General features: G+C 39.6%; 1 protein-coding gene across 1 annotated transcript in view; it reads left to right on the top strand.

Annotated features, from left to right (window-relative positions):
• Positions 1 to 25,042, top strand: part of DPY19L2 (dpy-19 like 2) — an 82,878-nt gene that overhangs the window by 522 nt on the left and 57,314 nt on the right. The window contains 6 exon segments of the mRNA XM_062178547.1: positions 6,089 to 6,113; positions 7,166 to 7,253; positions 8,686 to 8,823; positions 15,141 to 15,261; positions 18,500 to 18,593; positions 24,300 to 24,357. Coding sequence (XP_062034531.1) covers positions 6,089 to 6,113; positions 7,166 to 7,253; positions 8,686 to 8,823; positions 15,141 to 15,261; positions 18,500 to 18,593; positions 24,300 to 24,357 — 524 coding nt within the window.

The following is a 25,042-nucleotide window of genomic DNA, read 5'->3' as shown; positions in this document are numbered from 1 at the left end:
CGGCCAGCGCCCGTGGGTGCGCGGCTGCAGGCTCGCCGGGAGCCCCCAGCGCCCTTGGTTCCCCTTGGCAGGGGTTGGGGACACGGTGGTCATCGCCGTGTCGTTCGGCAGAGTTTCCTGAATCCGGGCAGCCAGTGATGACTTCGTAAGAAGGCTTGGCTAAATCGTGTGGGCCAGACGTGGCGATTCTCCGCATCCTAAATAAATAAAAACAAAGTTTAAAAAAAATTTTTTTTTGAATAGCTGTTAATGGAATCAGGGTCAAAATAGTGCACGAGAGACACTCAAAAAGTCCATAGACAGTGGAATTAAAAGATGGATCTGTTTTTGATACAAAATATTGAAACCCATGCATAGGGGATATGAGACAATTCTGGCTGTCAAAAAGTATTTTGCGCCGGTGCCGCTGCTCAACAGGCTAATCCTCCGCCTTGCGGCGCCAGCACACCGGGTTCTAGTCCCGGTTGGGGCACCAGATTCTGTCCCGGTTGCCCCTCTTCCAGGCCAGCTCTCTGCTGTGGCCCGGGAGTGCAGTGGAGGATGGCCCAAGTCCTTGGGCCCTGCACCCCATGGGAGACCAGGAGAAGCACCTGGCTCCTGCCATTGGATCAGTGCGGTGCTCAGGCCGCAGCGCGCCAGCCGCGGCGGCCATTGGAGGGTGAACCAACGGCAAAAGGAAGACCTTTCTCTCTGTCTCGCTCTCACTGTCCACTCTGCCTGTCAAAAAAAAAAGTATTTTGCACCAAAAACATATCTTTTAATTACGCTTTGCGTGAACTTTTTGAAGTACCCTTGTACTATTGCCCTGTCGGTATCCACTTCCATGTTACCGTGGAGTTCCAGTGCCTAAAATTTTGGAATTTTCTTGTTTAAGGACTTGAAGGGTTTTTCTTCTCCATTTACTTCCCTTGTCTTCTGTAGTTTAAGAAGTGACTCAAAAGTTGTTGCTGTCTCAAAAAAATTGATTTTGAGCCCAGTCCGTGGTCAGCCTGGCTACAGATGTAAATTGAGACATGGGTAAATGTAAATAGATTATTGTGATTTCTTTTCCACTGTAAGATGTCAGTACTTGAAGAGTAAGGAAAGTTCCTATGTAGGTTTTATCAAACCGCTGTGCCAGTAGATCCGCCCTACGTCCAGAATCAACGTAGTCTGGGCGCTAGGCTCCCCTGTGTGGAGGCTGGCTCCTGGAGGGCCTGTGCTGAGTGACATAATGACTGACTACCACGTGTCATGGCAGTTCAGAAGAAGAGAACTTACCGTTTGGGGTGGAAAGTGGGAAAGGACGGCTGGGAAGACTTTCAGGAACAGGCAGGATTCCAGTTGTGACCGAAGGCTGATATTTAGATGTGTGACACTGAGAACAGCAGGCGTTAGAGGCTGCTGGAACCGCATGGACGAAAGAACATGAACGCAAATTTAGGCTGAAAGGAAGGGAACAAGAAGGAAAGGAAGTAGAAAGTGAGTTGAAAAGATTAGCCCAGACCAGCCGCGGACAGGCTAATTGACGCCCAGGTATAAGGCATTTGAACTTCATTCCACAGAAAGGCACTGATTGCTTCCTGAAAAAAATTTTTAAATGTGATGAAATCTCATAACTAGGAGACAGGCAGTGATGGCTCAAGTAATTGGGTTTCTTCCACCCACATGGAGACCTGAATTGAGTTGCTGGCCCCCAGCTTTGGCTCAGCCCTGCTGTTGCAGGCATTTGGGAGAGAATCAGTCAGCAGGAGCTCTGTGTTTGTGTCTTCGTGTCTGTCATTCTATCTTTTTGCCTTTCCAAAATAATACATATGTATTTATATTGACTGTTTTAAAGTGAACAACTCAGTGGCGTTTAGTATGTTTGCACTGTTGGCTCTAGAGTGACCTAATCAGAAGTGTGCTTCAAAATGATTACTTCTACAGTAGTATATAAAAGGGGCTGGAAATGGACTGAGAAAGAGAGCGGGAAGAACAGGTGGAAAACAGTCACTAAAATCCAGCCAATAATGGCCTTGGTAAGGGTAGCAACAATAGGAATGGAGAGGTTGAAAGTGAGAGTTGGCTGAGATTGATAGGACTGGGTAGGTGGAGACACAGTTGGGGGCGGGTGAGGGGGAAAGCTCGGAAATGAAGATACTGGACTTAGGAATTATTTATGTAGAAGTGATGGTTGGTCCTTTAAGACTGAGTGAGATTGCCGGAGATACCAGTGTGGAGAGAGAAAAGTGGGCAAAATAAAGATACCCGGGGAAAACTTTTAAATGTAGTTGATGAGAAGAAAAGGAAAAAGCAAGCTAAGCATATAAAATGAGTGGTGAGAAAATTGAAGAGCAGGGAGAGTTGGTGTGATGGAAAACGAGGGAGGAGAAAAAATGTAAGAATCTGGTCTAATGCACGTAGAACAATCGGAAAGTGTAACAATGAAGGAGGTCATTTAATTGTAACCGAAAGGTCATTGGTCACTTAAAGTCTTAGAGGAAGTTAGAGGTTGTCAGAAATCTTGTCACTGGGTGGGAAGGAATGATGCTCACAGTTTGAAGGGTTGTTAGACCACAGGAAGTATCTCGAGGTCGAAAATGAAAAGCTAAAGGGAGGAATCTTGAAGTGTGAAAGGCTGTAAGAGAAGGGAGAATTGGTGGAGCACAGGAGCACAGCCTTACTATTTGAGAAGGGTGGAATTAAAGGCACAAATCTGAGATGCTGTCTGTGGGGAGAGATGGTTTCTCTTGTGAGATGATAGAGAATAGAAAAGCAAAGACTTAAAATATTGGGAAGTATTTAGAGCAGCATTGATGTGCAGGAACAGGAAACTGGGAGAGCTGGCATCCAGCGTCTTTGTTCCAGTAAAGTGCGAGCTGGTTCACATTCAAGGGGAGGTGGGAGAGCACACAGTTGTCCAGGGAAGCTGCTTTGTGTCACAACGTAAAGGGCTGCGGGTACACACTGGTGCATCTGGAGTATTGGCACTGCGCTGCTGTGTCGTTTTCCAGAGACCCAAAAATGTCGGGGTGGGGGGGAATTGTTGGAAAGGTTGATATATTTGACAGCATATTTGATCCTTCCCTTAAGTATAATTTCTAAGTGTTTGTGCCAGTATATATAACTTGTCAGGAGAATAGGGGGGTACAAGTTTAGTTAAATAGGACAGTCTCTGTCTCCTAACATTACTGATGATTTGTTAGACGGCAGCTGTTTCATGTTGAAAGTGAAGGCATAAAGTTTTTTTTAATAAGACTTATTTATTTATTTGAAAGGCAGAGTTACAGAAGGCAGTTGGAGCTGGGCCAATCCAAAGCCAGGAGCCAGGAGCTTCTTCTGGATCTCCCATGTGGTTGCAGGGACTCAAGGTCTTGGGCCATCTTCCACTGCTTTCCCAGGCCAGAACAGAGAGCTGGATCGGAAATGAAGCAGCCAGGAATTGAACTGGCGCCCATATGGGATGCTGGCACTGCAGGCAGCAGCTTTACCTGCTGTGTCACAGCACTGGCCCCTGAAGTTTCATTTGAGTGGTTCAGAGTGTAATCAATAGAAATAATTTATATATGTAGTGAATATGTATATTTTTCTGTAAAGAGCCTGGGAGTAAATATTTTCAGATTGTCAGGCTGCATACAGTGTCTGTTGCATTTTCATCTTTATCTTTTTGTCTTTTATAACTTTTAAAAAATGTGGACCATTTTTACCTTGCAGATAATATAGAAACAAGCCATAGGCAATAACTTGCCCATCCTGGTTTAAAGAAAAGTGGTTAATAATTTAGGAAAAAGAGCAAGAGAAGCATGATTGCAATTTTTAAACTTCTTTATTGAATTAGTTTGTATTTATTTTGTTAGCCAATTAGGCTAACTAAAACTTTTTAGGGGGTTAATATTGGTAGTTTTGTAAGATAACTTGCCAAGTATTTGGGAAAACCATATGAATACCATTATCAAATCTTGGAGGGGCAGAAGGACTTCTGGAATAACCCAGTGAATTCACTCCTCCAAACGATAGTGTAAATACTTGGAAAATTATGAAAATTGACTTTTCATAACTTTGAAAATTATTTTGTTTTTTAAAGGATATATTTATGGGGCAGGTGCAGTAGTATAGTAGATTAAGCCTCTGCCTGCAGTGCAAACGTCCCATATGGGCACCAGTTCAAGTTCCAGCTGTTCCACTTCTGATCCAGATCCCTAATATGACCTGGGAAAAAAGTAGAAGATGGCCCAGGTGCTTGGGCCCCTGCAACCATGTGGGAGACCTAGAAGAAGCTCCTGGCTCCCAGCTTCAGATTGGCGCAGCTCTGGCCATTGTGGCCATTTGGGGAGTGAACCAGTGGATGGAAGTCCTCTCTCTCTGCCTCTCCCTCCCTCTATCTGTAACTATGACTGTCAGGTAGAGAAATAAAACTTTAAAAAGCATATATATATTGATTTGAAAGTAAGAGTCACAGAGAAAGAGAGACAGACACACAGAAATATCTTCCATCCACTGGTTCACTCCCCAAATGGCTACAACTGGGGGGGCTGGGCCAGGCTGAAGGCAGAATCCAGGAGCTTCCGGAGCTTCTTCTGAGTCTCTTATGTGGGTGCAGGGGCCCAAGCCCTTGGGTCATTTTCCACTGCTATCCCAGGCACATTATCCTGGAGCTGAATTAGAAGTGGAGCAGCTAGGACTCAAACTGGCTCCCATATGGGACGCTGGAACTGCAGACTGTGGCTTAACCCGCTGTGCCATGGTGCTAGCCTTATAACTCTGGAAATTAAACATAGGTTCACAACAATCTAAAGAGTATTAATTCAAGGGGCTGGCGCTGTGATGTAGCGGGTTGGACTGCTGCCTGCAGTGTCGGCATCCCATATGGGCGCCGGTTCAAGTCCTGGCTGCTCCGCTTCCGATCTAGCTCTCTGCTGTGGCCTGGGAAAGCAGTGGAAGATGGCCCAAGTCCTTGGGCCCCTGCACCCACGTGGGAGACCTGGAGGAGGCTCCTGGCTCCTGGCTTCGGATTGGCACAGCTCTGGCCTTTGCGGCCAATTGGGGAGTGAACCATCAGATGGAAGATTCATTCTCTCTCTCTCCCTCTCTCTCTCGCTGTGGCTCTGACTCTGGCGCACTCTCTCTCTCTCTCTGTGTAACTCTGACTTTCAAATAAATAAATAAATCTTTATTAAAAAAAAAAAAAGAGTATCTCTGCTGTGGCCCGGGAGTGCAGTAGAGAGGATGGCCCAAGTGCTTGGGCCCTGCTCCCACATGGGAGACCAGGAGGAAGCACCTGGCTCCTGGCTTCAGATCAGCGCAGTGTGCTGGCCACAGCGGCCATTGAGGAGTGAACCAACAGAAAAGGAAGACCTTTCTCTCTCTCTCTCTCTCTCACTGTCCACTCTGCCTGTCAAAAAAAAAAAAGAGTATTAATTCAGGAACAACTGCTGAACCTCTGTAAGAACCGTGGGATGTGTGGCACTTTAACTTGTTCCTCCCTATCCCCATCTCCATGCTACCCTTGAAATCAAGCAGCTTACCAGCTGCCAGAGGGGACAGGCTGGGTGTGCAGCTTCTTGGAAAGCCCTATTCCTTGTCTCCCTAGTACAGCCTCATGGTGGGAGTGTTCTGGGCCATCTAGGGCAAAGAGCTGCCAGTTCATCAAGGTTTGAGCTGCACAATGGGGCTCTCACACATGCTGCCCAGGAAGTGATCTCCTGCATTTAATGGGTTTTTCATAAGCAGAGGGAAAGTGGTCTAGGGTGGGTGATGTTGGCTATAGTCTTTTTCTGAAAGAAACTAGCTGAGAATAGCATATTCACTTCTTTAAAAAATCTTGTGTAAAGGAATAGAGAAGGAGACAAGAGAAGAAAACATTGAAGAATCATGAAGGGCAAAGTCATCCATAATTTCATCCTTTGACACATTACCTAATGGCATGTATAAACCTTTCAAGCCTTTTCGTAAGTGTCAAGTGGCCCCAGCAGAGGTCAGCACAGTTCATAACTTGCCCGGCTGCTGTTTTCCAGGCCTCCTGCTTTGTGTGCGCTCTCTCTAAGCAACTGCATTTGAAGTACTTGTTTTAAAGGTATTTTATAGTAAAGCAGGTTTTAATGACTTTTTTTAAAAATTTTTTTTCCAGCTGCCTTTGTGGGACTTCTACACTGGTAAGATTTACTTTCCGTTTGAAATAAAGACAGTTGTAGTAAAAATTGCCATCACTGTTTGCATATAGTAAAACTTGTAGCTATGTGCACAGAACCTCCCAATGTGCCTGAGCTTGTATATGTCTGTTATTCTTTTATAAACCTCATAGTGAAGCAGCATTTACTAAATAGATGAGTTAGGGGAGTATTGAGTTACACACTAAAATATTTTTGCTTTACCAAAGAATTCACCACCGTATTTCTTTATATATCTGTATTTTCTGGTGGTTTTTGTCTGTTGGTTTCATCTAAAACACTTCCCATTTTATAGTAACTATGTGTTGTTGCTGAAGTAAGTTTAGAGGTAAAGTTTTAGTAACAGCCACCCATAGGATTTAATGATTTTGAGCCTTCCAATGTGCAGACGTACATACCTTATTTTTAACAATATCTGTAAAAATTGTAGGTAAAATTTTAATATTTTTCCTCTGGAGTATTTTCATCTCTGGAGTATTTTCATCTCTACCTGGCTCAGGGATTCCTGAATCTTGGGAGGTATAGGATCTGCTCCATGTTCTGCTGGGACAGTGCTGCTGTGACCATAAAGTCTACAGGGAGGTTTTGATGTTAGAAGTAGGGCTGCCATGGAACTCAGCCCTTTAAAATATAGTGTAGTTATCGAAAAACTGCTTTAATCTGAAGTAACTTTGTTTAAAATTATATTCTGAGTGCTAATACTTACAGAGGTGTTTCCCAAATATAATTAGAATCTTTTGTTCTGTTGTGATGTGGAGCCCAAGGGTGGGAGGAAGAGTTGAGAGATCCAGGGATTTTAGATGTACAGTTAAGTTTAAGAACCAGTGATTGAGGAATTTCAAATGTGTGCTGTGCTTGGTTGTGAATGCTTAAAAATATAAAAATGACTAAGCAGATTTTAAAATTACCTTAATATGTATTAAAAATTGATTTTCCTTTTGGTGGTCTCCTTGCTTTGTTTATCTATAACTTAGTTATTTTAGTACTAGTTTTGAAAGCTATACTTTTTATAATATGATCTTTCATTTTTTCCCTAGGATACATTTAGTAACACTTTTTGAAAATGACCGTCATTTTTCTCACCTCTCATCTTTGGAGCGAGAGATGACTTTTCGCACTGAAATGGTTAAGTTCTTTCTTCTAATGAATTAATTTGTGGTCTAGTAATACTAAGACTATAAGGTAGAGATTTATTCAGAACTGAAATAAATTTCTGGTGAATGGCACTGTTTCTACTTTTCCATTTATGAGTTTACTTGTTCTAGGGCACTTGAACTACTCCTTTTTGATTTTCCTCTCTATTGCCCTGTAAAACTTTGAAGAATGGCGTTTGAATATTTTAAAGGTATCATTTCCCCCAAAATGATATAAACTGTTACTAAATACAGAGTGTGGCAATGGCCAAGTGTAGGTTTGGTGATGGATTGATCACTGGATTCAGACAGTAGCCCTGTGCTTTGTCATATGAAGACTAGTCAGTCATCTCGCCAACTCAGGGCATTAGTGACAGTGAAATGAGACAGATGGTACTTGGGACAAAAACAATAGCTGTTATTAATAAAAACTTACATATTTCCCTAGACTAAGGCTTTTTGCATGTTAGATAATCCTTTCATTGTTGAATTCTTATTGTTCTCCCAAGCAGAAAGGAAAGTCCTTATATGAATTCATATTTTGCTTATCAAAACTGTGAGAAAATGGCCTTTCAGACATCAGCTAAACTCTTCAGTTTAGTACCTACTAGTGTTGCCTGATCTATCCAAAAACGAAGTAGTAGCGTGAGGCAGGAATGAGTATAGAACTGAAAATTATTTTTAATGTTTTTTTTTTATTTTGGAAGAGTGTAATATAAACTGTGATTCTTTATTTGCTTTTAGATTTTTAAGGGAAAGCAGAAAATGGTTGAGGAAAGCAGCATGATTCTTAAGTTTCCTTGATTTTCACTAAAGAACACTTTACAGGACTAATGGCGCTGTTCTTCTGTGTGCTGTAATGACACAGTAAGATAACGCCCTTTCCGGTACCCTGCAGTGGTGAGCCACAGAAGTCAGGCGCCGTCTGGCTTCGATGTTGGGTAGAGCCCTGTGGAAAGCTGGAAGCAGGGAGCTGTACTCATGAGGCTTAGGCCATTGTATGCTAGTTCTGAGGAGTATGGGGAAAGAAAGCGATTTTCTGCATGCAGGAAGCCCTCCCTGTTGACACTAGAACTCATCAAATGCCAGCCTCCAAGCGTCTCATAATATTGATGTAAAACTTAAAATGTATTGGATATATTTTAAAGCTATTAGAAAAACTCCTTAAAACATTTAACCTTCCCTTTGACTCTTGTTAGAAAATGTTTAAACTTACAGAAAAGTTGAATGAAGAGAACAGTGATATTTGAAAATACATGTGGGGTTTTTTTTGGCCAAAGAATGTAATACCAAGGATTAATTAGAAAATCTTTATTACTTATCTTTTCCTTTCTGTTAAGAAAAAAAATAGTGTTCTAAAAGGAGTTATAAAAATACTTTCAGGTTTTACTTACATTGACTATAGTCTGTGCCTTTTTTAAAAGGGACTTTATTATTCCTACTTCAAGACCATCATTGAAGCCCCTTCCTTTTTGGAAGGACTGTGGATGATTATGAATGATAGACTTACTGAATATCCCCTTGTGATCAATACAGTGAAGCGCTTCCACCTTTATCCAGAGGTGAGTACTATTTTGAGACAAATTCTATTTGCAGAGTGATCCTTCTTATATAAAAGTAGTAGGCATGATGATGGTGCACAGAAAGAAGGGAGTCAGGTTTACTGATTGGTCCTTCAAAGAGTGTCAGAAGTTCTCATAGAACTCAAAGACCTCAGGAGTTGTACACACAGGAACGCAGCAAATAAATCTTGGTGTGGAAGTAATGACAGGGTGAGTGGAAGAGAGCAGTGGGAGCCAACAAGTGTTCTGAATGGGGATGGTCTATGAGCTTGAGACATGCCGGAAGTCATGGTGAAAGTGATGAGCGGACCAGTGGCCTTGGAGTTCCATTTAGAAAGCGAGATTTATTTAGTCACATAGCCAGAGATCCATGAATATCTTCCAGTGCTTAGGCTAAAAAATGTGGTTGTTATGGTAGTCTACAGAATCTAGAAATGAAAACAACAGCCAAAGAATTTAATAAACTCAATCTGTGAACTTGAGATAAATGCTAAATTTGACATCATGGTAAACACTACTTTTGAGTTTCAAAACCCAGAGGATTAGTTTAAAGTTACTTCATAGTTTTAGTCTTTAAAAATTATTATTCTTTCAAGATTGAATTTTTTTAAATTGTAGAAACTTAGAGAATAATATTCAGATGTGTGTGATCAACCTTGTAGAAGAAAGAAATGCTAAGATTTCATAATTTTTGCTATAGATGTTTCTAAATAATTTCAACAATGTAAGTATAGTTAGAGTCACCTTTGTTCTGCTTTTCAGTAGAGTTTGCTCCTTTCCCCTTCACACAACTATTGTTAATGTAAATATGATGTGTATATTCATCCAGTCTCATCCAAGTCAAGGATAGTTTGTGTATTTTGTTTTTGAACTCCACATAAATATTCTCATACTAAATGTGTCATTATAAATTGTCCTCAACATTTTTGAACTCTGTGTATGTGTATATATATATATACACATAAACATCTTTAATTTTAACCATTGTATGAATCCCAAGATGTACCCTTTCCTTATTTATGGCTTATTAGTTCCAATTTTCCATTACAAACAGTTCTAGAATGTACATTCTTTTATGTACGTTCTGTGTGCAAGATTTTTTCTAGGCTGCATACCTGGAAGTGAGACTGCTGTGTTACAGAGCACGTGCTTTGTCAGCTTTACCAGATGTTGACAACGGCTTCTGAAGTAAATGTTGCAGTCCACACAGTTGTTTTGGTGAATCTACTTTCTCTTGTGTCCTTATTCTGTTTTGAGTTATTCAGCCTTAAGATTCCTGCTCTTTTGAGGGCTATGATATGCTTCTTGTTTTAATTTGTGCTTTCCTCTTTATTTGTGGGTTGAACATATTTTCGTGTATAATAGAGACTTGGATTTGTTCTATCAATATCCTGAATAAATCCTTGTCACCTATTTGGTGGTAGTTTTTTTCATTGGTTTGTTGGCATAATTAATATATTTTGTATAGTAATCCTTAATGACACATGCTGAACATACTTTCATTCTGGCTTCTTTCTGTCTTTAATCAGTGTTGTTGAGGTATAACTTACATGTAATAAAAGTGCGTTCATTTTTCATGCACGGTTCTTTGAGTTTTGACAAATGTATGAAATTATATAGCCGTTCCTGCAACTTAGTTATAAAACATTTTTATAATGCCAGAGCATTTCTGTGTGCTCTTTTGTGGTAACTATCTTTTCCCTACTGAATTGCCTTGGCGTGTTTGTTGAAAATTAGGTAAGGATGAGTTTCTGGATTCTAGTCATCTGTATGTCTCTATGTATGCCAGTAATGCACTGTCTTATTGGTAAATCTTGAAAGAAGGTACTTCTCCAACTTTGGTTTTCCCTTTCAGGATCACATTTCTATGTAAAGAGCCAGCTTGTGAATTTCTTCACAAAATCTTGCTGGGATGAGGGTTCATACAGTATAGTATTTGTGAATGAATGAAGCTGTGCTGATTTCTTTGTGGCACATACAAGGTAGTCAATAGATAGAAACTGAAAACAACCAAAATTAGGTTTTTCCGCATCCTCACCTGCAGTTGGTGATGCCGTTATTTCTGTGGGGTGCAGTGACGTCTCACTGAGGTTTCAGTTTGCAGCTCCCTGATGATTGCTGGTATTGAGCATCTCTCGTACTTATTTGCCATCTGTATACACTCTGCATGGACTGTATCTTCATGTCTTTTCTTCATTGTCTATGTGGATTGTTATTTTAATGTTGCATCTTATGGTGTTCTTTATATATCCTGGATACTAGCTCTTTGTCAGATTTGTGCTCTGCAGATATGTCCTCCCAGTCTGTAGTTTGCCTCTTCATCTCTTAAGCAGGGTCTTTTGTGTGCAACATTTTATGAAGTCAAATTTGTAAAATTCCCCCCCACCCCGGGTAGATCATGCTTTTGTTTAAGTTCTAGCCATAGATGCTAAATACTTTTTTCCTGTATTTTTTCTAAGTGTTTGAGTTTGATGTTCTACGTGCAATTCTGTAATCCATTTCGGGTTAATCTTAGGTCAAGGTTCTTTTTGTTTCTCTGTCTGTAGATGTCCAGTTGGTCCAGCACTATTTGTTGAAAATGCTGTCTTCATTTCACTGAATTGCTTTTGTGCTTTTGTCACACATGTCAGCTGGACCCCATGGACTGAGCACCTCTTTAAGCCCCTACCTGTTAATAACATCAACATTTGCCATAGGTTTCAACCTGCATCAGAGGGGATGCATTCAGACCACAGCAGTGCCGTTGAAGTTTCTGTTTCGCCTTCCTCTTTACCATTACATCTGAGAAAATGGAGCAAAAAGAAAGAGAAAGCCCAGGAAACCTGGAACTGTGTTGTTCTTTGGGTCCTGTCTACCATATCTCCACCCTCCAGAATAATCTTCTGCTTGAATTATACATAATTCAAAGGGTTTTTAGTTATTCTTAGGGAAAAGTACATGTACTCCGTCTTCCCAAAAGCAGATGTTTGTGTTACTTAAATGTTGTTCTTTCATTCTCATTCCGTTCAAAGTATTTTCCATTTTCTTTTTTTTTAAGATTTATTTATTTATTTGAAAGAGTTACACAGAGAGAGAAGGAGAGGCAGAGAGAGAGACAGAGAGAGAGAGAGAGAGATCTTCCACCTGCTGGTTCACTCCCCAATTGGCTGCAACAGCCGGAGCTGCGTAGATCCGAAGCTAGGAGCTAGGAGCTTCTTCTGGGTCTCCCACTTGGGTGCAGGGGCTCAAGGACTTGGGCCATCTTCTACTGTTTTCCCAGGCCACAGCAGAGAGCTGGATCGGTAGTGGAGCAGCCAGGACTCAAACCAGCACCCATATGGGATGCCGCAGGCACCACAGGCGGTGGCTTTATCGGCTATGCCACAGCACCAGCCCCTCCATTTTCTTATAAGAGTTCTTGTTTGACCCATTGGCTCGAGTATTTGTAGGTTCCCAGTATCTATTTCTGCTTTGATGTCTGTAGGGTTTGTATGTGATTTATGATAGTAACAGCTGCCCAGTGCAGACCTGCCTAGGATGAATAATTAGAATAATGTGGCTCAATGAAAGTACAGGCAACAAGGAGTTCTCTTCAATGTTACTTTCACAAGGAATAGATACAAAAATAGATACAAAATTGAGAAGCTCTAGATTTTTCCTCAACCCTGTATAGTATTACAGTGCTGAATTTTATACTGTTTGTGTTCACAAGGAGGTTAACTTATCATCTAAAGCTAAAAATGCAAGTTTAAAACAATATTTTGAAAAAGGTAACGCATGTAATGCTTATTGTATGGGAGCGCTTTATGTGCAAGTGCTAACTTCCCCTCTCTTCAGGGGGACTCTTACTGAACTCTGGGGAGATGAGGTAACTGAGCTTCAGAGGCTCACGGATTGCTGGTGGCCACAGAGACCATCACTTGCAGAGTCGGGATTTGGCTCAGTTCTGGCTTCAGAACCATGCTTTTCTTGCTGTGTCCTGCTGCATCCCAGACACAGGGATGATTCTAGATTTAGCAAGTGTATTTGATGTGGTAGCTCTTGGTATATACAAATGTTAGCAGAATATCAATTTTTTCAAATGGAGTGACAAAGCGGTTAATCTGTATTTTCTTAATGTGAAAAGATGCTTATGATGTTATTTAGTGATACATACCACATTAGCATCCATAATAGAATCTCATTACATAATATTGAATAATTCTAGCTCCATATTTTAAGTTCCTAGGGAGATAAGTGGAAGGATGATTAACAAAATGTTAAAAGTGGTTATGTTTAGGTTTTTCTTTTCAATTCTTTATGATTTTTTCCCAATGATTTCACATTATTTTTAAAAGATTTGTTTATTTATTTGAAAGACAGAGATACAGAGAGAGAGAAGAAGAGATAGAGATAGAGAGAGAATTGATCTTCTATCCACTGGTTCACTCCCCAAATGACTGCAACAGCCAGGGCTGGGCCAGGTGGAAGCCAGGAGCCAGGAGCTTCTTCCAGGTGCCCCACATGGGTTTAGGGGTCCAAGGACTTGGGCCATTCTTTGCTTCTTTCCCATTTGCATAGGCAGGGATTTGGATCTGAAGTGGAACAGCCAGGACTTGAACACAATGCCCATGTGGGATGCTGGTGCTGCAGGCCATGGCTGTAACCTGCTGTGCCACAGTACCAGCCCAAATTCCACATTATTTTTATAAATAGTTGTTTTGAAGAAACTTTCCCACTTGTGAACATCTTGAGTTATTTTGGTAGTCTTAGAATTTTAAGAAGTGGATTATACATTGGGAAGAATTTGTTAATCAAATCTGCTCATTCAAGGCTTTATTGGCACAGGAGCTATTATACATTCCATTCTAGCTTTTTAAAATGATTTATTTTATGAAGAAATAAATTCAGGGAGTGGCATTGTGGCATAATGGGAAAAGCTGCAGCCTGCACTGCTGGCATCCCATATGGGTACTGGTTCATGTCCCAGCTACTCCACTTCTGATCCAGCTCCCTGCTAATAGCCTAGGAAAAGCAGCAGCAGATGGCCCAAGTTTTTGGGTCCCTGCCACCAATGTTGGAAGTGAAGCTCTTCGGTCCTGGCTTCGACCTGGCCCAGTGCTGGCCATTGCAGCAATCAAGGGAGTGATCCAGCAAATGGAAGATCTATCCCTCCCTCTTCCCCTCAGTCCTTCTCACTGTAACTGCCTTTCAAATAAATAATTTTTTTTAAAAAAGCTGTATTTGCCATCATTTTTTTTAAAAAAAGAAAGAAATTCAATGATCTAAATGAAATGTTATGAAATATTTCTATAAATCCATATTTTTCTGTTAATCACTTTTTTATGTTTATATTTGATTTTATAGTTACTATTATTTATATTAGAGCTTATTATATATAATATGTATGTAACTTGTACACTATATATAAATACATATGCTTTTTAAATATATTATACAGTATACTTATTCTTAATATTCTTAAATATAATAATAATTAATATTCTTAAATATAAGAATATCAAAAAGTTTGTGGGAAAATGGAATTAAATGATAAGTGTAGGGAGTGATGTTGTGGCATAGCAGACAAAGCTTCTAATTGGAATGCCCACATCCCACATCAGAGTACCTGTTTAAGTCCCAGCTACTCTCTGGCTCTGATTCAGCATCCTGCTAATGCAACTGGGAAGCAGCAGATAGTGGCTCAGGTGTTTGGGTTCCTGCCACCCATGTGGGAGACCGAAGTGGTGTTCTTGTTTCCTGGATTCAGCCTGGCCTACTTCTGGCTATTGTGAGCATTTGGGGAGTGAACCAACCAGTGGTAGAAGATATCTTTCTCTCTCTCTCTCTGCTATTCAAATAAATAAATGAATGTTTTAAAAAAGTTTACTTTGGGCCGGCACCGTGGCTCACTAGGCTAATCCTCCGCCTTGCGGCGCCGGCACCCCGGGTTCTAGTCCCGGTCGGGGCGCCGGATTCTGTCCGGGTTGCCCCTCTTCCAGGCCAGCTCTCTGCTGTGGCCCGGGAATGCAGTGGAGGATGGCCAAGTCTTTGAGCCCTGCACCCGCATGGGAGACCAGGAGAAGCACCTGGCTCCTGGCTTTGGATCAGCGCAATGCACCTGCCACAGTGTGCCGGCCACGGCGGCCATTGGAGGGTGAACCAACGGCAAAAAGGAAGACCTTTCTCTCTGTCTCTCTCTCTCACTGTCCACTCTGCCTGTCCAAAAAAAAAAAAAAAAAGTTTATGATGTCAAAGGTGATAAGGTAATCATGATAAAATGACATTTTGGTAAAATTGTTACTGTGAAGAGAATATATTTTCTTCCCTTATCTCTTTTTGTTTTTATCTTTTCATAGGTAATCTTAGCCTTCTGGTATCGCACATTCATGGGAATAATGAATTTGTTTGGGCTAGAAGCTAAGACCTGTTGGAATGTCACCAGGATAGAACCTCTTAATGAAGTTCAAAGCTGTGAAGGCATGTGTCCTCCTAAAATCCTGCTGTGTTAATCATTAGGGGTTTCATAAACATTGGGTGGCAAAATGGTTAATTTTTTTTCTTTGAAACACCCTAGAACTGAATATATTTGTTTTAAGGTAGTTTACTTGGAAGACTATGGATTTACTAACTTGAGTGTAAATTTAGAGTTAGTTTAAGTATTAATATAACTCGGTGTAAGGTAATCAAGTAGAAGTGAGTCTTCCATTTCAGAATGAGGAGATGCAATAAAACATTTTTGAGGTAACCTTTATTAAACTCATATTCAGCAGTCCAATATCTATATGGAATAGTCAGTTTATTTTTTTTTAACTTTTATTTAATGAATATAAATTTCCAGTATACAGCTTACGGATTACAATGGCTTCCCCTTCCCATAATTTCCCTCCCACCCGCAACCCTCCCCTCCCGCTCCCTCTCCCCTTCCATTCACATTAAGATTCATTTTCAATTCTCTTTATATACAGAAGATCAATATAGTATAAAGGTTTCAACAGTTTGCACCCACATAGAAACACAAAGTGAAACATACTGTTTGAGTACTAGTTATAGCATTAAATCAAAATGTACAGTATATAAAGGACAGAAATCCCACATCAGGAGCAAGCGCACAGTGGCTCCTGTTGTTGACCCAACAAATTGACACTCTAGTTTATGGCACCAGTAACCATCCTAGGCTGTCGTCATGAGTTGCCAAGGCTATGGAAGCCTTCCAAGTTTGCTGACTCTGCTCATATTTAGACAAGGTCATAAAAGACAAGGTGAGGATAGTAACCAATGATCCTAAGAGTGGCCTTAACCAGGTCTGAACAATTATACAGCATTAAGTGGGGAAGAGGACCATCAGTACACACAGGTTGGGAGTACAGCCATTGGTGGTAGAGTAGAGGTTATGATTACAAAGAAATGAGGCCCAAGTGCACTAGACAGGGTCTAGAACAAAGGACAGAGTCATTATTAGAGGAGCTAAGAAAGGTGCTGTCTAAGCTATAATTAAGTTTTCTGATTGAGAGGCAAATAGAACCTGATGGAAGGGGCTTGATAATAATCTGGTGGGCTTTAGGCCTTGTAAGTTAAGAGGCCCAGACCTATCTATCTCTTCACATGGGGTATATCCTAAGGGAGGTGTGAACCTCCTAGGGGAAGGCACTCTGTTGACTTTCATTACTTGGCTGGCCTGGGAGGAGAGCTGGCCAGGTAAAGGCAGGGGGCATCTCTAACAAGAAATTTACAGTTCTGCCTGCAATGTTGCTGACCCTACTTGACCATAGCCTCAGCTGCAGTGGTCACTTTGGAAGTTGGGCTGAGTGAAGGGCTTTTCAGTTTATTGATTTAGTTCTGCATCCATATTTGCAAATCAGATATATGACATAGACTGATTTGGAAATAATGCTTTTTTATATGCTCCCCATCCATACTTAGTTTTACTCAGTCACTTTCTATAAATCTTCATTGGTGTCTTTGTCACAGAACCATGCTGGGATCATCTGACAGATTCCAGGACGTGTAGTGTTTATTACTATTTGTGTTTGCAGCTGAGCCCTTTTCTACTCCTAATACGATGCTGTTACTTGAGACCCTGGTGGAAAGCCACACACATCTCTTTGGATAACATTTTCATGACTATTTTTTCTATTTCTTCAAAACCTCTATGACATGATTATTTACTATATTTTATACATATATTTTTATGGGCTTGTTTATAGTAAAATTCAGCTAAACTGAGCTATAATATTAACTATAAACACTGAAGCTGTTTCCCTTACATTCCCACTGATGCCCTCAGTTGATCTTCATAACATCTAAAATAGCACTGGGAAGAGGGTGTTTGAGGGGGCAGTGACACTTTTTTGGTGAAAATTAAAGGAGTGAAGAAAATGTAATGAGAAAATGGAGACTTTGTAATGACTCAGTCTGAAAGGAGGATAGAATACCCAACCTGCACATAGGCAGATAGGGTATTTGTGAAGTTCCCAGTGAGTCGGGGGCCTCGGCTGCATGGGGCAGGCACTAAGAGGGCTGTTGACGGTTTACAGCAGTGAGACAGAAGTGTGGTCAGTGAGGCCAAGTAGGAGGCTGTTGTGCTCTCTGCAAACAGTTGCAGCAAAGATAATTGGGGAGTGCCTGCATTGGAGACGGGGGATTTTGGAAGTGAATGGATAAGACTTGGTAACTGGTTAATGGAAGGAAAAGGAGGGTGAAGAATCCTGTAACAGTGCTTGGTCTCTGTCTTCACTGAGTCCTTTTGAAAGGTAAGCACATTTGGAAAGCAGCAGGTTTGAAATGCCACATCTCACCTGTATGTATTCATTTGGCATTCCTGAGAGACCTCAATGTGAAAATGTCAAGTAGCTACCTGGGTACATAAGGAAAGAGAAGAAAGTTCTGGGCTGAGTATAGACTTGGAGTCATCTTTATGTAGATCATTGGAGCTATGGAAGTGGAAGAATTTCCTTCTGGAGAATATGCACCCTGAGAAAGAAGGTCCAGCATTGAAGAGGGGTAGATAAAACACAAGAAGTTATTGGGACAGATTGAATGGGTTTTTCAGAGATATAGAAGAAATCAGGCCACATTTCAGATCTTGACTTAAACCAATTAGAGCCAAATAACTTTTGCAAGTTACTTAAGTTTTCTCAACCATGAAAAAGTATTTTCATACCAACTAATTCATAATTTGTTTTGAAAGTTATGTGAGATGATGATTATAAAGCACATAGTAAGTGCTACACACAAGCAAAGAATCTTAAACACTGGAATGCATGTATTAACATTTTACCATGCATACTAATGAACAGAAATAGCTGTCTCGTTTCATGTAAACTAAAGCTGCTCCTTGAGGTCAGGGACTCGATGTTACTCATTCTGGAGCCTCGCAGAAAAGAAACATGTGGTGACTTTTCTCTGGGAATTCAGTAAATATCTCTGCAGATAGCAGTATCACCTAAATTAACATGAAGCCCCAACAATCATTACAGTACTATAATACTTCATGAGGGGAAAGTGTTGAGTAACCCTTATAAAGTGTAAGGTATAAAAGTGACTAAATAATACCTCATATAGGGGTAGCAATGTTGTATTAAAGAAAGCAGTCTGGAAGGTAAATACTTTCAACAAGTTCATAAACTCTTGATTACAAAACACAAAGATAATTATTATGCCCAATTGCTGTATAGTCATGTATATTAAATACTGAATAATCTGTGTCTTTTCAAAGGATTGGGAGATCCTGCTTGCTTTTATGTTGCTGTAATTTTTATTTTAAATGGACTAATGATGGGATTGTTCTTCTTGTATGGTGCATACTTGAGGTAAGACTAATGAATTAAAAAATCTTTTAATGAGCTTATAAAGACTGGCTAATATGTGTTGGTTAAATGATGTTAATTAATAGGGAAATTTGTAACTTTAGTTGATTTTTCAGAAGGTTAACTGACGTCATGCAACCAGAAACTGGAGATGTCACTGAGATAATGTGGTAAAGCCCTTCTTTTTATCCTTGTAATTTTTTTTTTTTAATGAAGACTTCTAAACAGAGGATTTTATTGAAAATACCTCTGGTTCATGTGTAAGATTGTTAAAATAACAGAAGGGATCTTTGGTTGGCATTAGTAGGCTATTCTGCTTTTATTCTCTATAAATATGAAATTGAGAAAAGAGTAAAAGAAGCTGTATTTCATTTAAGACAGTTTGTTAGCCTAATTTTCTTGATACCAGTATCACAACTTTGGAGTAGCAGTATGCCCATCTGAGATAATAAATTTAAGTGATTTATGGCAATCGTGTATTTGGTTCTTGCTCTTCATTTCTTCTTGGGATAGCTGTAAGAGCTAACTTTGCCAGTGGGAAATAAAACAAAGTCAGCTTTGGTTTCACCTAGGCAAACATTTGCCATTCTCACATAAAAGATTCAGCTGCCGCTCCTCTGTTTCTTCTTTATTTTTGCTAGGGTGTGATACCCAGATCGGTAGTATTTGTCTAAGGACAATCAAAGTAGTGGAGTTATCTGGCCTAAACATCCTTGTGTTGCTGAACCTATGCCAACAGACACTTATCTTTCATTTTTTTTTCTTTTTTTAAATTTTAATCAATTTGTCTATATGACAGAGTTAGACAGTGAGAGAGACAGAGTGAATGGTCTTCCTTCCGTTGGTTTACCCCCAAAACGGCTGCCACGGCCGGTGCTGCGCTGATCCGAAGCCAGGAGCCAGGTGCTTCTTCCTGGTCTCCCATGCGGGTGCAGGAGCCGGAGCACTTTGGCCATCCTCCACTGCCTTCCCGGGCCACAGCAGAGAGCTGAACTGAAGAGGAGCAACCAGGACTAGAACCTAGCGCCCATATGGGATGCCGGCGCTGCAGGTGGAGGATTAACTAAGTGAGCCATGGCACTGGCCCCCATTTTTTTTCTTGAATGTTAAACATCCATATCATTTAAGCTGCTTTTGTCAGTTTTTTTTCCTTTCTGAATCATCAACTTTGTTTATTTCAGCATAGTTCTTTTCTAAAAAAAGACTTATTTATTTATTTATTTGAAAGTCATAGTTACATAGAGAAGAGGCAGAGAGAGAGGTCTTCCATCTGCTGGTTCACTCCCTAGTTGGCTGCAATGGCTAGCGCTACACCAGTCCAAACCCAGGAGCCAGGAACTTCTTCCAGGTCTTTCCATGCGGGTGCAGGGGTCCAAGGACTTGGGCCATCTTTTGTTGCTTTCCAAGACCATAGAGAGCTGGATCGGAAGTGGAGCAGCCAGGTCTTGAACCAGCACCCATATGGGATGCCAGCGCTGCAGGCGGTGACTTTACCCACTATGCCACAGCTCTGGCCCCTTTCAGCATAATTCTTTAACTGCATAGTATTTAAAGTTTAAAACATAGATTTAATTTTTCAACAAGTATTTATTGAGTTTTCATTTTGTGTGTGTGTGTGTATATATATATATATATTTTTTTTTTTTAGGGAGTTTTCAGTATTGAAAGATTAACACAGAATCAGTGAAAACTAAAGAAATATTTAGCACTGGAGTAGGGGTGCTGTCAAGCACAGTAAATTAAGAAAAACTAGAAATAAATAGGATAGAAAAATTTGGGGAAAAGTGAGTGTTTTAAAAATATTGCATTATTGTGTATGTAAAAATGATCTATCAATAAAATTTTTAAAATAATACAAAATTTATGTTATTACTGGTTGTAAAAATTAATACATGAAAATTATAAATTCTATACCCTAGTATCAAACAGAAAATGAAATTTTAAAAGGATGCTATGGGGGCTGGCGCTGTGGTGCAGTGGGTTAACGCCCTGGCCTGAAGCGTCGGCATCCCATGTGGGCGCCGGTTATAGTCTCGGCTGCTCCTCTTCCAATCCAACTCTCTGCTGGGGGCTGGGATAGCAGTGGGGGTGACCCAAGTCCTTGGGCCCCTGTGCCTGCATGGGAGACCCAGGGGAAGCTCCTGGCTCCTGGCTTCCGATCGGCGCAGCTCCGGCCGTTGCGGCCATCTGGGGAGTGAGCCACCGGATGGAGGACCTCTCTCTCTTTCTCTCTCTCTCTCTCTCTGCCTCTCCTCTCTCTGTGTAACTCTGACTTTCGAATAAATAAATCTTTTTTTTAAAAAAAGGATGTTATGTAGACTAGCATTAAAAGCATGAAGTTTCTAAGAATCTAACAAAAAGAATATATGACTTCTGTTATTGTTAAACCTTATTGAAATGCATTTAAGAAAATCTAAAAAAATTAAAAATCATGTTCTTGAATTGAAACACCTGATTTTTAAAAAGATGATAGTTTATCACTAATTCTGTTTATAGATTCTGTGCTGTACTAATTGAAACCCAATATATTTTTGTTGGAGTTTATAAACTGATATTATAGTTATTCAGAAATACGAAGTACCAGATGTAGTTGAGACATTCTTGAAACAGATTAAGAGGACTTGCTGTAGTAATTGTTGCTCTGTTGTAAAGCTGATGTCAGCAAGGCAGTTTACTGTTGCTACTGGGACCAACAAATAGATCACTAGAAAGAGTAGAGCCCAGAAGTAGAAATGTGCATTTAAAGATTAATGTATGACAGAGTAGATTTTGTAGATCAATGGATGGGTTCCTTAATTCATAGCACAAATAATTGAGAGGTTATGTGGAACAAAGAGAAATTGGAACTAGTAGATTAAAGCTAAAATACTAAAAATTATAAAATGATTAGCTTATGATATATGAGAATATCATCAGTAACTTGGAATAAGAAAGACTTTCTAAAGATATAATAAGTTCAACCATGAAGAAAAAAGTGATGAAAAGACCCAAGTCTCTCAAGATACTATCGAATAAAAAAATTAGCCAGAAATTGGGAGATTATATTTGAAAAACATAACCATGTAAGATCTGAAAATTCCGTTTATACTTTGTCATAATACTGAAAAATATTTTTTCAAATGCCTCTTGTGAACAGAAGCACTGTTGTAGGTGCCAGGAATAAGAAAACAGACAATGTTTATGCTAGTGGAGTTTATAATCAGGTGGAAAGACAAAGGGAACAGATAACCTAATAGATTCATGTTGATAAATATTAACACACATTTCTCAGAACTCCATGGCAGATAAACGTGTGTAAAGTTAGCCATCACTATTACCAGGAAAACACAAATTCAAACTACATTGATAGACTATTTCACATGTAATAGATTGGTAAAGAGGTTTTCATCCAACCGCAGGTGGACGTATTTGATTAGTACAACTATTTTGGAGATCAGTGTGCATTATCTAGTGAATTTGAACATGTAGATAGCTTATAATGCAATAACTCCAATTTAAGGTATATATTCCCATTTAAGTTTTGTACATGTATACTAGGAAATATGTGTATGAATTTAGCAGCATTATTTATAATGGCTCCAAACTGGAACTAACTCAAATGTTCATTAACAGATATGAATATGTCTTGGTTTATGAACATGGTAGAATACCAAGCAGATGTTCTTTGCAGTCATCATCTAACAAAAAGCATATTTTATACAGTGTTGAATATTTCATGTACAAAAATGAGCATTTTCATAGACATGGGATACATAAATAATATTCAGATATCATTGGCAATGTGTACATGGTATAATATGGGTTGTCTCATGATCACGTCTGACTCGGCATCATGAAAGAGTACTGTACTGCATGTTTCTAGTCAAAGGAAAGATCACAATTGAAAATTCAAAGTATAGCTTCTATGGAATGTATGTCACTTTACAACATAATACAATCAAAAATTATAGTTGAACCATCTGTACAGATCGTAAGTCAGTAACCATCTGTTTAATAATGAGGGCAAATGGCACAGATACACACATCAGTGTGAAGGAATTTTTTAAAAAATTTATTTGAAAGGTATAGATAAAGAGAAAGAAGGAAGGAGAGAGAGAGTGGTCTTCCATCTGCTGGTTCACTCCCCAAATGGCTGCAATAGCCAGGGCTGGACCCATCTGAAACCAAGATCCAGGAACTGCTTCTGGGTCTCCCACGTGGTTGCAGGGGTCCATGTACTTGGGCCTCTTCTGCTGCTTTCCCACATTAGCAGGGAGCTGGATCAGAAATGAACTTAAACGAGTGCCTATTTGGGAGGCTGGCACTACAAGCAGAGGCTTAATCTTCTGTGCCATAGCTCTGCCCTGTGAATGAATCTTTCAAATAGAATTTGAATGGATGAAGTCAAGTACAAAATAAAAAGCTGAATAATTCCATTTTTCTGTAAAGTTTAAAAGCAGTTGAAAGTAAATGATGGTTTGTATATGTGAGATTTTCAGACTCAGAAATCAAGATAGTGGCTTTCTGGGGGGAGGGGACCAGTGGCAAGTGGGGACTGAAGATGCGATCATTTTGTGTTCACTTTTGTGATTGTTCTACAAACTAGAACATTTATGTACTTTTCTGTATACTATATAGAAAAAATTAAATATAAAATTTATTATAGTGTTTTAAGGAAAAAGGATTACGTGAAATTGTCTTGGGAAGCTTAAAATGTTCTAATTTAAAAAATAGTTTGTTATTTTTAGCTTTTTAATATGGAATGTTACGTTAAAATGAGTATTTTTTCTTTGGAATGGCTACCCAAGAGGTGTTGTTCTATCTGAATTAGTTACATGGTTCTGGAATTTCAAATACACTGTTAGGTTCCAATCAACATATATTTAGACAAGGATATGTATTTAGACAAGGCCATAAGCAAACTGGAAGTTCTCTCCTCCCTTCAGACAAAAGTACATCCTTCTTTGATAATGGGAAAGGGAGGAGGAAGTGGGGTGAGAATAGGAATGGGAGGGCAGGTATGGCGGGAAGAATCTCTATATTCCTAAAGTTGCACTTAGGAAACTTGTACTCAATACATAAAAGGTTTCTCTGGAAAAAAATGGATATGTAGATGTAACCAAGCTTCTCACACCATCCTTCTTTCAACTTCGCTTCCTCTTTTTTGAAGTGCATCTTGAATTTCTTTAGTGAAAATCTGCTAATGGTAAATCATTTCTCATTAGCTTTCTTCTGCTTGGTGGTTTATTTTTTTTAAACTCATTTCTGTGGTACTGAGCATCTTCCCACTGTGCATATGGGGGTACAGCGATGAATGAGGCAGATGAAGAATCTGTCCACAGGGTGCTGTGAACGTGGTGACGATGGAGGTGGGACACGAAAAGAGTGTGCAGGGAGATGTGGGCAATTGAGAATATTCAAAGGACGTGATACAAACACTGAAATGCTAGCCCATTTGGTAAGTTAGCTCATGTCCGCATCTCTGTACTTTATTTAGGAAATATTTTAAATATGATAAATCATAAAATGTAGGGTATTTTATATACACACATATATATATTGGTTCATTTAAGATTACAGAATTAGATAGGTACTATTGACATTTTTACTAATATACAGTTTAGTACTAATATGTTTTAAATATGGAAAACTGATTTTAAAATCTGAGATAATTTTGTGGAAAACTCATATTTTGCATGAATTATGATTGTATACTTTTTTTTTTAACAGTGGGACTCAGCTAGGAGGTCTAATTACAGTAATGTGCTACTTTTTCAACCATGGAGAGGTTTGTTATATAGAAGATAATTTTTAGAAAATAGAAGAGGCTGTAAAGGAACAAGGAAATACATTAATCAGAACAAGATGTAGATGCATATTTTTATGACTGCAACATTTTAAAAACTCATATATTGATATTTTACTTTAAAATCTTAAAGCACTATAATTTAAAGCATATGAAATATCTTGCATGGTTTTTAGTGAACATTTACATATATGGATTCTGTAAAATAAAAGGAAGTATTGTGCTTGCTGAGTTCAGACCTTTATGTACATGATTTCGTGTAGTCCTACAAACTTTTTTTGGAGATGGTCGCTAAGCTAGCCATGTACGTTATGACACTGGAATTTAGAGAGTTGAGATTACTTATCCAGGTTTCATCACTCACTCCTGTGAAGAAGCCGTGTTTCTCATTTTGTACCCATATGGCTCTAAAACTTTGTTTTTGAATATATATCGAAGTTTTGAAACTTTGTACTAAGAGCACTAAATGTGAAATCTGCTTTCTTATCAGATTTTTAGGTATATAATACAGTATGATTAACACAGTGTTACACAGCAGATTTCTGGAACACATTCATCCTGCAAAACAAAAACCTCCCCTTCGCTAGGATGGAAGAGGTGCTGGGGCCTGGCAGCGTGCCTGCAGTTAAGGCATGGCCGCTGTGCTGGTGCTGCCTTTTCAGTAGTA

This window comes from Lepus europaeus, chromosome 20 (assembly GCF_033115175.1).
Source record: "Lepus europaeus isolate LE1 chromosome 20, mLepTim1.pri, whole genome shotgun sequence".
Classification (NCBI taxonomy): domain Eukaryota; kingdom Metazoa; phylum Chordata; class Mammalia; order Lagomorpha; family Leporidae; genus Lepus; species Lepus europaeus.
The sequence above is the reverse complement of the archived record's forward strand: the minus strand, read 5'-3'. Positions and strand labels throughout refer to the sequence as shown.